We start from the raw sequence: 15536 nt of genomic DNA on the forward strand, positions 1-15536 counted from the left end.
TTTTTCTTTTTAACTCTTAAGATTTGAGATTATGAACTTTGCAGATGAGTTGGCCACAACGGTTGTCTTTACGAAAAATATTTTAATTACATTTTCCCACCACGCTTTATTAAGCAAAATTTGGATTGCGAGCCATTTCTGTTTAATTTGTCTTTATTTAAAAAAAAAAAATCAGGATGTCTATTTGGTTGTAATTTCTTAATAATCAGCTATACTGGTGTTGGAAAATTACTTTAAGAAATGTATGGAAGAAAAGAGAGAGTATCTAAGCCTTTAGTCTTGCTACCAAAAAACTCGAACCAAGCAGGTACGAAATTTGAGTCATCCATTTCTTTTTAACAATTAAAAGTCTTGTTACGAGAGAACCATTATGAATCCTATCTAGAATTGGTCGTCCTACTAAAAGTGGGGCAAAACACTAGCATCCTAACGTCAAATCCAAATACATGAAGCAGCAAGAGAAAGGGGTAAACAGATAGCCAGGAGTACATGAAAAAACAGATGTCAATAGAACTGGAAGAAGAAACAAGATTACAAAGGAAATTTTAGGGGGGAAATTTCACTTCAAAGATTGGCTGGACAGTTACTTTTTTCATCAATGAAACAATTTTGGACATTAACAACTCAACATTACACTTGGTTCTACCATGACGAATTGTACATAAATGCCAGGTGAGAACCATTTACTGACAGACTATTTAATCTCACATCACATTTCACAGAGGACCTTCAATGTCAAGTCCTGTGGATCTTAAAACCGAATACCCTTGGAACATAATTCTGCGTAGGCTTTTGCGGCTTCAGGTGTCCATAACTCATCAAAAAGAGGTGAGGAAATGTTGTCCCAAAGTAAGCTCCATCAATATCTTGGCCAGTCAAAGAAATCAGATCCAGGGAAGAGTGATATTTTAATCACAGTACCGGAGCAAACAATAATATGCGGAACTAATCTTCATGTTTATACGCATCCATGTCCAAAAGAAACTTAAATATGCAGAATAACAAAATAAAACTGTTTGGAACAAAATCAATCCAAGCTACCAAAAAAAGGTTTTGAGCAAAGCATAAATGTACTAGTAAAGTGGAGTGGTGTTAAAGAACTGCTAGTAGCATGCTTAAGCCCTGAAACTAGGTGCAGAATACTTTGTGTGATTCCCCTGGCTTGAGAGGCACTCCAATGCAGGCACTATAAGGACCCAAGATGTGTGCACCATTGCCCTTGGGCTTTATCTTGAAGAGAGTGGCACTAAGCAATAAATATTTCACCTAAATTCTTTTGTAAGTACAAGTTGTTAGGGTTTATAGTTATTATTTTTTTATCTACAAATTTATTTTTTTTATCTTTCCCTTCAATTAAGCCTTTGTCCATTAAAGGCAGCACTTAATTTGCACTTAGTCCTTGAAACCCCAAATAGATTTCAGTGGTTTTTTCACTTTTTACCTTTAAAACTGCTATATAGGAAATGTTTAAAGGAAAAAAAAACATGAAAGCAATAATAGTGGAGGATACTGCCTTGGTACTTTGATCGTGGATAGTAGATATCTTCACATTTTGGGCAGTAAATTTTAACTGTACTTGAGCGTGGAATATCAGACTGACCGACTGGAAGACAAGGCTGTCCACTACAATAAACTCGCGGGCATCTTCCAAAGTCATAGTTCTTGTACTTCTCCAACTGAAAAATGGTTACCAAGAAATCATTTTTTCAGACAAGTTGCGCAATGAAATTAGCACCACCAAAGGGAAAAAAAAAAGAAGTGGAGAAGAGGGGACTACAAAAGCAGATAACACTAGAATCATATAAATGGCTGAAAGTCTGATATATAAGATGCATTACCATTGCAGCCATTCCCTTGCTAGTCAAAATATACCGGACGTGGATCAAGCCGTAAAGCATCTCTGCTGCTGATTCAACCAATTCATTTTGCTCTTCAGTGAACATATCACCTATTCAAAGCAGGAGAAATTTTTCAAAAGATCATTGCAGGAAATTACGAACTCATTGTACAAATATCGAAAAGTAGAGTACTCCATTTTCATAAAGTGTTCACCTTTTCAGTTGCACTAAAATAGACCTAAAATTGCACTGTGAATAGAAAATGTTTTTTTAGAAAAAGGAAGCTGAAATAAAAGACCAATTAGTCAAAAAACTTGGTATGAAACCGTATGTACAAGAACATGCCGGTAATTAAGAGGTCTGAACACAATCACTTTATCCAAGATTCAAGATTTCATATAGAGAGGAAATAATATCATCCAAGCATAATATCAGCTTTCCAAGCATTGGAATTCTTTCAGAGACCCTAATATCTGATTATAGCTATATGCCTCTTCCAAAAAGGAAGCAAATGAAATTCAATATTATATTAAAGCAGACAGAATTAAGTTACAAGTTTTAACTTCCAATGGGAAGTAGTCTTTGGTCAGTCAAAATTTGCAGAGAACTGAGAAAACCATTATAGAAATTGTCTCCGTTCATCCAATTAAGCTTAGGAGTCCCAGTCCAAATTAAGTAAAGAATCTGATTTAGATAAGCTGGGACCCAATTCAATTTTTAGTAAACCAAAAGGTAGATTTGTATCTTAAAACAGATGCACCATGGTTCATAGATTTAGCAGGTTTATCAACAGAATTTCCCCAGTGTGCTATTTTTTTATCAATAGACACCACCAGACAACCCATCCTCAGGAGTGTTTACCCACTGAAACATAAAATTATGAGAATTCCTGAAATGAGAACCTTCTTATGTGATGCACAAGTACTACACAGTTGAATTTTGAATATCTGCCCAATAACAAATTGGAAGTATGCTCCCACAGAAAGAATAACTAAATGGTGAAGGTGGCAGATGAATCACTGATCCAGCCATACAAGGTAAAATATATCAATGCATGTTTGCATGAGAGATGAAGTACAGATTATAGAATGATCTCATATGCACTAACAACTCTATGGCTCTGCAGGGTCCCGAAACACCAACATAATTCCAACAATGGTGACCATGAAATGCCAAAGACAAAAATTAACACAACTCTCAGGGGTTGTTTGGTATGACAGATATGGGATAATAATCCCGGGACAAAATTCAGGATTATTTCATCCTGTATTCAGTTATGGGTATTAGTTAGTCCCCAGATTATTTATCCCACCATTTATACTATAACAGATAAGTTATCCAATATATATGGTGGGATAACTAATCCTGTGGAATATCTTAATCCATGGGAGAACTTTGTCTATCCCATCCCCATACCAAACACCCCCTCAAGGTTTAAGTTTAGTATGGCATTGAACTGTGTGATTACCTGTTACATAAATATAGAATCTTTGTCCCTACCATAGCCTGCATCTTACTTATCCAACTCTTCACCCCACCCATCCTTGCACACTAGCCCCCTTCTTTAGCTATAACCAACAAATATACACGTTTAGTGTATAGCCCTCGAGTGTTAAGGCATGTGCGTGTGAATTTCCTAATGCATTTATGAGCACCATAACAACTTAAGGTACCACCTTCTTGCTTACGGTGCCTAATCAATTGGTTCAGCTTACACTATTCATGAAGGTGTACATTGAATAAATACAATCAACACCATTAAGAACTGGAATAGTGATTGATTTGCAATTTTAATTGTTTTTTGTACAACCGATGAACTGAAAGACTAAAGACCGACTTAAATAAACTAGCCATTTACCCTCTTTTTGAAGCAAATTGTGGACTCGGGGCCCTTTTTATTCAATAATCAAAGTCTGTCCAAACGGACTCAAAATGAGCCCAAAACAAAATTGCAAAAATATATACAACTGAACCCGGCCCAAAAGTGAATATGGGTTCAGATAATATAAACAAAGAAGAACCTACAATGTAGGGTTTCCTAAATTGATCCTCAACTTCTCTTTTCTCTACAGTGAGGATGTTGCCGTTTCCCCTTCCAAACACTGATCTCCAGCTCCTTATGCTCTGGGTGACCGATTTCCTTCATCATCAACGGAGCTCGTGCTTCTTTCTCAGCTTGCAAAAGTAGGTTTCTATACCTCTCTCCACTTTTTCTTTGATGTTGCCCACTGAAATAAACCATTAAGTATGTTCAGTGTGTAATCCGGTGGAGGTACAAGAGTTTTGATGAAACTCGAAAGATGGTTAGAACCCTGTATTCCAATTCCGTAGTTCTTTGTAAGCATTCTTGTTTTTGTCTTAGTTCATTTCCATTTTCAACTTGTATTAATCTTTTTATCTTCTCCAGTTTCCTTCTCTTTGAACTCTCACTTGGGTTTTTCTCAACCCTCGCTTTTTGCTGGTGAACCTTTTTGTCGGTTGCCATAGCTTAGGCTAGGTAGTTTTCTCGCAGTTATCTGCCCGTGAAATGCCAAACATTGCTTTGTAAATAAAAAAAAAGAGATGAATTATGTAGTACTAAAAGCAATGTTTGGCCACTTCATGGGCAAAATAACTGCGAGAAAACTACCTAGTCTAAGCTACGGCAACCAACAAAAAGGTTCACCAGCAAAAAGCGAGGGTTGAGAAAAACCCAAGTTAGAGTTCAAAGAGAAGGAAACTGGGAGCAACATGGTTTAGTCCTCTACTGGTTCAACTCAAGAAGATAAAAGGATTAATACAAGTTGAAAATGAAAAGGAACTACGATGAAAACAAGAATGCTTACAAAGAATTATGAAGTTGGACAAGGTTCTAACCCTCTTTCGAGTTGCACCAAAACTCTTTGACCTCCACCAGATTACACACCTAGAAAGAGTTAATGGTTTGTTTCAGTGGGCAACATCAAGAAAAAACGAAGAAAGGGATGAAAATCTACTTTTGAAGCTGAGAAAAAAGCACAAGAGCAAAAGGAATTGGAGACCAACATTTGGAAGGGACAGCTCTGCTATCCTCATTGTAAAAACGGAAGAGAAAGAGAAGTTGAGGATCAAATCAGGAAACCATACATTATAGGGTCTTTGTTTATATTATCTGAACTCAGTCAGTTTTGGCCCAGGTTCAGTTGTATATATTTTTTCAATTTTGTTTTTGGCTCATTTTGAGTCTGTTTGGACAAACTTTGCTTATTGAATGTAAAAGACCCTAAGTCCATAGGTTATACACTACTATGTCCTTAAGATCATGAGTCTATTTACAAGAGATGAACTTTGGATTTAGAAGAAGCAATACCTTTTAATAAGGGGTTCTTACGCAACTGTAGGGGTGACAAAAAATTCAACAAAACTAGTTGTATGTATATGTAATGTATAGATATTGTAAAGTGTTCTTAAAAGTGAGTGCTTCGTCGCTAAAAACGAGAAGCAAAGCACTAGGCTATCGCTTTTCTGCCCTGAAGCGAGGCCATGGTGAAAATGCAAGCGTTTCTAGGACTAAAGAGAGAAGCAAAACAGTAGTAAAAGCAAGTAAAAGCTCACTTAAGCAAGGTTAGCTACACTATTTTTTTTAATTTTGTACTACCTTCCAAACATTTTCCTTTATTTCACTTCTCTTGTGTGACTAAATTTTTCATCTCCTCTTCTTCTTCTCTGTATCTCTTCTCTCTTCTTCTCTGCTATGAGCCTGGTGCTAGTTTTTTTTTTTAATTTTGTAAAAACACTTGTACGACTTCTTTCCAAACATTTTCCTTTACTTCACTTCTCTTGTGCGACTAAGTTTTTCATCTCCTCTTCTTCTTATTTTCTTCTTCTTCTTCTTTTCTTTGTTTCTTTACTACGAGCCTGCTGCTAGGTTTTTTTTTCAACATTCCGTTTTGCAATACTACTGTAGGTCACATTCGCAATTCTCTATTTTTTTTTCTATTTTGCAATATATTCTTCTCTGCTACTATGATACAATATAATCTGCACTGTTTTTTTTTACTGTTTAGCAATGTTTCTCTGCTTTGTATTTCTTTCTCTGTTATGCTCTGTTTTTTCCCATGTTCTGCAATTTTCCCTTTGTTTTGTAATTTTTTTATTGTTGTTATGTCTCTGTTTTCACTATTATGTTTCTCTTAGTAAATTTTGGTTTTTTATTCAATGGCACAAGAAAGAGATCCAGCTTGGGCGTATAGAACTCCAATGGACGATAACACAAAAGTCAAAGTTTTCACTATTATGTTTCTCTTAGTAAATTTTGTTTTTTTATTCAATGGCACAAGAAAGAGATCCAGCTTGGGCGTATAGAACTCCAATGGACGATAACACAAAAGTCAAATGTGTCTTGTGATATGACATATAATGGTGGAATATTTTGTTACAAGAAACATCTAATTGGTGGTTATAAAGATGTCATAGTATGTCCAAAAGTTCTGAATTATAGTGTTGCAAAAAAATATAAGTTCAAAACTCAAATGAGCCATGGAGCATGTATGGTTAATCTTGTTGATGATGATTGAATGGATGATGAAGAAGTTCAAGTGGATATGCCAATGTGTCTCCCTCAAAATCTCAAAGAAAATCTTCAACTAGTGAAAGTGGATCATCCACCGCTAGCAACGTTAAAGGTCCTCTCACTCTTTATTTCTCACAAAAACCAAATGAAAAGAGAAAATGTGGACCTGTTGATTTAGATTCTGCCAAGCAGATTTAAGGCCATGTGTTGTATCTAGTTTTAAAAGGTGAATGGATGATGCAAGACTACTTTCAATTGTGACAATTACACGGCAAATTTTGGTGAATTCATTGAGGCAATAGGCCAATATGGCCCAGGATGAAGCCTCCTCCCCCCCCCCCCTGCCCCAATCACGAAGTAAGAATTTCTTGTCTAAAAAAGGAGGTGGAGAAGACAAACAAGATTGTGATCTTGTTGAGGATCAAAAGGTTCAATAGAAAACTTATGGATGTTCCATTATGATGGATAAATGGATAGCAAATAATCTGGAAATGGCCATTAATATTTGGAATTCTCCAAACGGTAGTGTGTTCCTTGAATCTTATGATGCTAGTGACTCTTCTACCGATTCTAATAAAATGTTCAACTTGTTTGAGAAGACTATCTTGAAAATTAGGAAGGAAAATGTTGTACAAGTTGTGACTGATAGTAGGGGTGGCAAAATCAAACTCAATCTGCCCAACCCATTTAAGTTTGGGCGGGTTATTGACCTACCCATTTATTAGCTCAACCCATTTCATCTCATTAAAAATTGGTTGATATGTACCCAAATTGATAGAGAGAAATCTTGTAAAAATATTTTTAAAAAACTTTTTTTTAATTTGATACGTTATATATAGCAATAATAAAGAAAAAAATTACTGGGTACTAAAATATTGTAAAAGAATAATAAAATAATTAAAACTCAATAAATATTGAGTTGGGATGGGTCTTGACCCATTTGTTGTCTTGACTCATTATGACCCGCCCAAATTTAGCCAAACCCACCCAATTACCACCCCTAACTGATCGCGCAAGTGAGAATGAAAAAGCGTGTGACATGTTGAAGGGAGTGTTCCCACATATTTTCTAGACTTCTTGTGTTGCTCACTGTATCAACTTGAAGTTTGGTGACATGTTCAAGAAAGCCCCATATTCTACGGGTGAAGAAGTGGTTTTAGTTTTCTTATTTAATCTTCAGGTTAATTTTTTTGACAAAGAATCGCCAAGTTAATTCTCGATACTTACTAACCAATAAATCATTTTTTGAACAATTTCTATTAAGGCAGTTGTTAACTTACATTCTTATATTAGTCAAAGGGCATTGTTGTTGAACATGATGAGGAGATACACAAACCAAAGAAATTTGATAAAACCCACCAAGACAAGATTCACAACAACTGTTTTTGGCTTTGAATAGTGTTTATATGCAAAAGAAAAATTTGAGAACCTTGTTCATGTCAACTGAATGAAATCAGGGTGTCTATGCAAAGGAAGCTCTTGAGAAAGAGTTGCAAGACATCGTTGGTCCATATTTTCGAAATGACATTGTTCAAGCACTTACAATCAGCGGTCCTTTAGCTATTGTACTTTGTTTGGTAGATGTAGAGGAAAAACCACCCATGGGCTATATTTATGAAGCCATGGATAGAGCAGAAAAAACTGAAAAGGCATTTAATTATGATGACAGAAAATATGGGAAAGTTTTTTAAATCATTGATGCAAGGTGGATGGATCAACTTCATCAACCTTTGCATGCACTGGGGCATATTTTGAACCTCGAGCTCTTTTAGAAAAATAATGAGATGAAGACTTTAGATTAAAAAAAAATTGTGGGTGGGATATCATGCATGTACTAAGAGAGGATGATCATGATCCCAAATCATGATTTGCAAGACAAAATAGGGAAAGAGCTTGGTGTGAATGTTGATAGGTTACTTGGAATGAAATTAGCCATTAGAGCCAAAACCTTAAGGTCACCAGCTGAGCATTTCAACTTTTAATTGTGTTTAGAGCTTTAACTTTTAAGTAATTAACTTTTAAAATAATTCTTCTACAGTTAAATGGTGGACGCAATATGGTCATAACATCCCTAACCTGCAACAGTTTGCTATTAGAGTTCAAAGTTTAACTTGCTCATCCCGTTGCGAAAGAAATTGGAGCATGTATAAACATGTGAGAAGATATTATTACATTATTACTAAATTAAATGGTATTTGAGAAGCTATATTACATTATTTCTAAATTAAATGGTATTTGAATTGTTCTAAGTACTCTACTAATTACTTTCTACCACTTATGTGCAGAATTACTAAAAAAAGGAACAGGCTTGAGTTAAAATGCCTCAATAATCTAGTGTTCATTAAATATAATATAACATTTGTGTGTCCTTGAAATGCTTGCAATACCATTGATCCAACTTCATTTGGATAGAATTGATGAAGCAAATTAATGCAGTGTTTTGGACCGCGAAAGGCGACAAAAGGCGACAATTAATACCAAAAAATTAAAATATTTAATTGCATGTATAAATAATCAAAATATCAATATCAATAACATATTAACAAATATTTCAATTCAAAAATTGAAAATAGATAGTACATACTAAAAGTCTAGAACTTAAATGAGAAAAAAAAAGAACAAAAGTCAAAACAATGAGAAAAAAACAAAGATAGAAGTAACTCTGAAGTCTGAAGAAGAAGAAGGAAAAAGAAACATAGGAAGAAGAAATTTGAAGAAGAAAAGAAGAAATACGTATTGGTTGGACTTTGGAGTCGCCAGAAAAGTCTAGTCAAGTCTACTGGTTGGAGTCGCAATCTAAGTCTAAGAGTGCAACTGTGCAAATTTGGAAAGAAAACCCTAAAATTACCTTTTTTAACTTTTTTAAACCCTAAATTGGTCGCCTTTTTTTAAGAAAATACAAAAAGGTGACGCCTTTCTCGCCTCTCGCCTTTCTCGTCATGGCGTCACCTTTTGAAGATCACCTCGCCACAAAGCTAAAAGGCGATGAAGAGTCGCCTCGCCTCGCCTCTCTCCATTGGCAACAAGGCGATCGCCATTCACAACACTGAATTAATGGTTAACTAGAGCCCCTCAAAATCATGAAGATCAAGAAGTATACAAAGGAGAAGATCTCACTTATGGTCATGTTGCTATGGCAAGTGGTGTGGAGAATATTTATGGTTTTAGGTGAGTACTTTAAGGAGTAAGGAAAGAGTAGCTACAGGTTCAAGTTCAAGTAGAACCCTTGTTAATGAGGCCTACGATGATGAAGAAGATGTTGACCAATATAATGTCACTTTAACAATCCAAAAAAAAGTCCAATTAAAACGCCAACCTAAGTGGAGACAGGCCAAGATAAAACAATATACTCCCTTCATCCCAATTTATGGGATGTAGTTTGACTTGACACAAAGTTTAAGAAAGAAAGACTTTTGAAACTTATAGTCTAAAATAAGTTACAAAAGTTTGTTTGGCTATGAATTATTTCATCAAGGGTAACATGAGCATTTTAAAGTTGAATTGTTACTAAATATAGAAATGTTTCATTTTTAAGGACTGACTAAAAAGGAAAGTGAGCCATATAAATTGGGACATAGAAGGTAATACATTTTTTTATAAGCATAAAACAATAAAAATATAAATAATGTTAATAAAGATTACCATAACACGAATAAAAATCATATATATTGATCAGTGTCAGACACAATAAAATTCAATAAATCCTATTTTTTGTCGTTAAGATGGAGAACTTAATAAAAAATTCTCAACAATCTACAATTACGTGAATGTATATCAAGTTAATAGATCGTATTAATCAAGTTCAAAAATCACCTATAACTTTTATCTAGATTCAAAAATGAAATATTAAGTTTCTAACAAAAATTTAGTTAATTTCCTTAATTTATAGTTTTCCTATTCTGAATCAGCAATGCATTCAACCAAAATATTTTCTTAATAGTAGTTTCATAACAATAACACTTTGGGCAGAGCAGCCGGGTGCACAAAGCATCCTGCGTTCACACGAGATCTAAGGAAGGGTCGTACCCCAATAGTGTGATGTAGATAACCTATTCTAATGCAAGCATCAGTAGTTGCTTCCAGGGTTTGAACTCGTAACTTATTCACACGAAGACAATTTTACCGTTACATTAGCATTTTCATAATTAACCTAACTAAAAGTTAATTGGTTGATTTTTCCTTAAGGTGGGCATCATTGCACATTGGTGCACCTCATTGGAACAATGACAAACCTAAGCAACATGAAGCGACCAAACTGCAGTCACTTCCCTTGAGTTCTTAAGTACACCTCGGGCATGCCTTCAACCATATTGAGTGTAACATCAAAACCCTATGGAGCATAAACAACATCGAAGAATTAACCTATATAGTCGCTCACCCAATCTCTTAAAACGAAAAATAGCCGGTGGATGTAAAATATGTGTATAACCACGTATAATCAGTATATAATCTATGTATACCGACTAGAAAAAGTAAATAATGAACCCACGCCAGCTATTTCTGTAAGGATCCCCAAACATCAGCTAACAACATTTCTTACAAACCGTCACACTAAGCAAGGACATATGTAAAAACTGATTTTGTTCATATGAAATTCCAAATTCATGCATTTGCATACAAATGATCTACAGCCACTGAGCAGAATCTGGCATGGTACGTTACCTGAGACTAACTTTCTCCCTTTTTCCAGCCTTGAAAAACAGGCATACCTCAAGTCAACCTCAAAATATCAAGTTGAGCTTACTAGTACAGAAACATGTTGACTTTACACCAAAATTAATGTTGTATTAATTTGAATTTAAAATATAAAAAAAGTGTTCTGCATGGAAGATACAACAAGGCAAAAAAGAAACTGTGTTTTACCTAATTCTTTCTATCTACAAAAGACCAAACACTTGTATCATTCAATAGAAAAGACGAGTCAAATGTAGTTATATTGCAATTCATCAGAAAATCTAATGAATCAACCATACTTACCATGAGAGGATTCAACATCAAGGATTAGGTCAAGTGCATAGTCATAGTATGGAACTTGACCACTCAATCCACAGAGGTTAAAATCGTCTTGAATGTAGTCGTCATCAACCTCACAGAAGAACTCATTCCCACGCAGGTTACAAAACCAAGAAATCCATGATGTGTCATCTCCATCAGAACCACTAACATCAGACTCTTCACTGTCTGATTCAGATTCCTCTGCAAAGTACACAACCATGGGCATTTACTCATATCATGTTTGACATGCAGGTAACAAAGTCAGCACTAAGAAAACGGAAGCATAGGCAAAATAAATGCAGTCATTGTACTGAATTGCTGGTGTCATTAGATCAACGAAATTATAGCAAAAACATGCTCTGGCTTTTCCTAAGGAGAGTAACGAAAATATAGCAGAAACATGTTCTGGCTTTTTCTAATAGGAGTATGAAAATACAATGGAAACTTGCTTAGGTTTTCCAATATCTATGGGTCAACCTCTGACATAAAGCACTGGAAGATACCAAAAATCAAAATTCAAGGTTGATGTAAAAAGAGTAGTGAAAATAGAGTGGAAAGATGAGTTGGCTTTCCAAGTAACTGTAGGCAGTAAGTAGAAACAAATTGATAAATACTCTTGGTTTCAATTGCTGTGAGGTACCAAATGAAAGCATCAGTTATAACCTAATCACCCCACCACCCTAAACCATAATTGTTAGATGCTGCAGCTGAGTACTCATCAGTAGATCCATCTACAATGAATCCACCTCTCAGGAAGGTCAAGTAAGCAGATCCAAGATTCCCACAAAAGAAGCAATTGCAAAAAAGAACTACTATCGTAAGCCACGACCAATAATCTGCCATGCTTACAACCAGAATATTTTGTAAAACCATATATAATCTTTTTAGAACTGGGTGATACCCGACAGCCAATGGCACACGGTTTGAAACTATGTATAATGGGTCCGCCACTCTACCCTTCTCCGCTAAAATACCAGTTTTTTTTCTGGGGTTCGCACCCATGATGTGCACCTAACCACACATCTTTCGTCTAAAACCATATATGATTTTACCTTAAATATTTTTGAGAATCTAGAGCTATCTACAATGTAACTTTAGAAGATACAGAAGGAACCTCAAGCAGAAAAGAATGGCATTCCAGTAACAGCTTTTCCAGTCATGTTCCCCCTTTGACACTTGACAGAACTTTTTCCTGATCACATTCTACATTTTTTCTTTTTCATAAGGTACCGTAAGCTTGACCACATTCTACATGCTTTCTGAAGAAAAAGAACATTCTATTACTTCAGCCAAGTTAAAGACATTTTATCAGGATATAAAACCCCTACTTATTTTACATAGGTCCATGCAAGACCCCCCTGAGAAGTGCCAAAGAAGATCCTTTACATACCCATGCAGATACATCTGCAGTTTAGTGAGTTTGAAAACCAATTTGCATGTATAATTTGGAAAAGAAAAAGATAGCCAATTGGATCTCCAAGAAGCCTGCACCGCCACCACCATGACAAACATGATGTAGAAACATATCTCACATCTAGTAGACATGAGTATAGGGAAAAAAAAACTAATTGGACGATTGAGAAAAACAAAATATTAGGCCAAACGTAAAGCCTCAAACTCATATCCAGCTAAGATCAAAGCTAAATGAAAGATTAACAAGTTAATAGATATGAGAAAAATGTAATGCATTGAGAAACATAAAAAATGGTTGTAGCAGTAAGGGGAAAATAGGACATTTTAACATAAAAGATGATCCTAACCATCGGAGCACTTGTTTTTTGTGTTGAGAGTAGATGAAGAAAGAGTGTCACGCTGATGATCCATATGATGATTATGATGACGCTGATGCAATTTTCCAGTAACAACTGCAGAGGTAGAGGGAACAGCCTTGTCCTTCAACGCCCTTGACGTAGACGCTGAAGACTTGTCCAACTGCTTATCTAATGCCTCGTTAATTCGCTTCCCTCCAACCGTTTCCGACTTCGAAGAACCACCACCTCGATCTCTATACATTTCCTTTCCTTCTCTATAACAATAACAATACCTATATCTATGCTTCTATATTCATATCTGCGTATAGGTTTGAAAAATCGATTACAGCCGAATGTTTTGAAGATCCAGGAAATGGAGAAAAGAACAAGGAAAAGCTGTGTGAATGTGCAGACAGTGAGATGGAGAAACGGAGATAACTAGGGTTTCGTCTAACATTCGAGGGAGAAAGGACACGAGAGTTCCTCAGGTTCTGTTTTCTCTATCTCGTCTTCTTTTTTTCTTTTTTGTTTTTGTTGTTTTTTTTATTGAAAAAATTATTTAAATACACAATTTATTTTACCATATTCTCTAAAAAAATTTACTATTTGAAAAAATTATAAAAATTCTTACTCTCTCATATTTTCTGATACATCATGCAGGACATCTGATACATCACGTTACACGATTTATCGATCAAATACATCAAATATATCAGAACGTCGGATACATCGATGTATCAGTCGAATACATTACTTTACGTGATGTTACAGGATGTACGTGATGTATCCGAAAGCGATCAAAAAAAGAAATTTCGGATAATTTTAAAAAGAGTAGGGATAAAGTGTAATTGAAAAAAATCACTATGGAATTTAGGTAAAATTTACTTCTTTATTTCTATTTTCTTTTCTCCTTTTCTACTTTTCTTTTTAGTAAAGTTGTACAAACCAAACCAAAAATTAATAGTTTGAAATAATTATAATTTATATTTACAATTTTAATTTAATAGTCAATTTATTATGGTTCATGTCTTTATATTGTACCAATATTAAGAGTATCTTTTGACTAATTTTATGACTTTTATACATTCGCATTCTTCCTTCTGTTTCATTTTGCTCATCTCACTCATCTCTTCTACTGACTAATTTTTGGCAATTTATACTTCACCATCTTTAATTAAGGATTTTGAAAGATTTTTTTTCTAAATGACATATCAAGTTCAAGTTGGATCGTCCGTTCAAAGAAACACACTAGGTTGTCACATCCCTTTAGCTGACATATCAAGTTCAAGTTGGATCGTCCATCTTACAAAAAGACATGTTGGGTTATTAGCTCCCTTCAAGTGACATTTCAAGTTCAAGTTGGGTCGTCCATCTTTCAAAGAGACACGTTGAGTTGTCAAATCCCTTCAAATGACATATCAAGCTTAAGTTGGGTCATCCGTCTTTCAAAGAGATACGTTAGGTTGTCACCTCCCTTCAAGTGACATTTCAAGTTCAAGTTGGGCTGTGCACTTTTTAAAGAGACATATTGAATTGTCACCTCCCTTCAAGTGACACTTCAAGTTCAAGTTGGGTCATCCACCTTTATAACGCCCCAAAAGTTAGAAGGCCAAAACGAAAAGGAAAGTTGCAGAAAAGGTTGTTGATGCCAGTTCCCAAGAGGCGACTTACAAGTCGTAGAAAGTCATATGGACCGTAGGAAGGTCTAGTAGAAAAGGTACTAGAGTTTGAGAAATTTGCCAAGTGTTGGGTCTGAGAAATTTGCTAAATGTTGAACTATTCCACGAGGAGGTCCTACAGACTTTAGAAAGTTCTACTATCTGTAGAGACGACTCGTAGGTCAACTTCAGGGACTTAATTGTATGACAGATCCTACGAACAACTTCAACGACCCGTAATATTTTCTACGATTCGTAGACTAAGATTGTAAGATCTGTGTGCAATTCTAGTAGCTAGTAGCTACTGTTTGATGCACAAAGTCCTACAGACGGGTCATACGACCCGTAGAAAATGGTCTATAGGAGTTGGGTCAAATATTGGCCAGGGGTTCTACGAAGGAGTTTGATGATCGTAGGAGGACCTACGGACCGTAGGTCCTCTGACAGTTTAAGTTAGGGGTATTTTGGACCTTTTCTCTTTGTTTAACTCCTAAACTATGTCGTCTTAGACTATTTTGGACGTCTTATAACTACCCAAACCCTTCAAACCAACCTCATTCCCTCTTATTCACCTAAAACTCATCTAAGGCATCAAGTTCTCCTTCAAGGTTTCCTCTCAAATTCAAGGCTAGGGTTTCCAAGTTCAAGATCTTTAATCTTCTTTGCTTTTTAGAGACTTGATATCTAGGTATGTGGGTGTCACGATTCAAGCCTAGGGCCTAGACATGACATGGCGAATGAGTAACCCGAAAGTACCTCAAAC

General features: G+C 35.5%; 1 protein-coding gene across 1 annotated transcript; it reads right to left on the reverse strand.

Moving 5' to 3' along the window:
• Nucleotides 1–571: 571 nt before the first annotated feature.
• On the reverse strand, nt 572–13636 carry LOC129876056 (putative casein kinase II subunit beta-4). Its single transcript, XM_055951360.1, has 5 exons — nt 13125–13636; nt 11347–11565; nt 1839–1948; nt 1511–1676; nt 572–866 (listed from the first exon to the last, which is right to left on the reverse strand). Exons 1-5 carry the CDS (start codon nt 13375–13377, stop codon nt 736–738), a joined length of 879 nt encoding a protein of 292 aa, XP_055807335.1. The 5' UTR covers nt 13378–13636; the 3' UTR covers nt 572–735.
• Nucleotides 13637–15536: the final 1900 nt, after the last annotated feature.

This window comes from Solanum dulcamara, chromosome 12, assembly GCF_947179165.1.
Source record: "Solanum dulcamara chromosome 12, daSolDulc1.2, whole genome shotgun sequence".
Classification (NCBI taxonomy): Eukaryota; Viridiplantae; Streptophyta; class Magnoliopsida; order Solanales; family Solanaceae; genus Solanum; species Solanum dulcamara.

What these genes read in the sequence shown, in the direction of transcription:
- LOC129876056 (XM_055951360.1), bottom strand. Translation starts at nt 13,377, where the DNA reads ATGTATAGAGATCGAGGTGGTGGTTCTTCGAAGTCGGAAACGGTTGGA. An exon ending in AAAAAACAAGTGCTCCGATG is followed by an intron (nt 11,566 to 13,124) that starts GTTAGGATCATC and finishes TGTACTTTGCAG; the next exon opens with AGGAATCTGAATCAGACAGT. An exon ending in TGATGTTGAATCCTCTCATG is followed by an intron (nt 1,949 to 11,346) that starts GTAAGTATGGTT and finishes TGCTTTGAATAG; the next exon opens with GTGATATGTTCACTGAAGAG.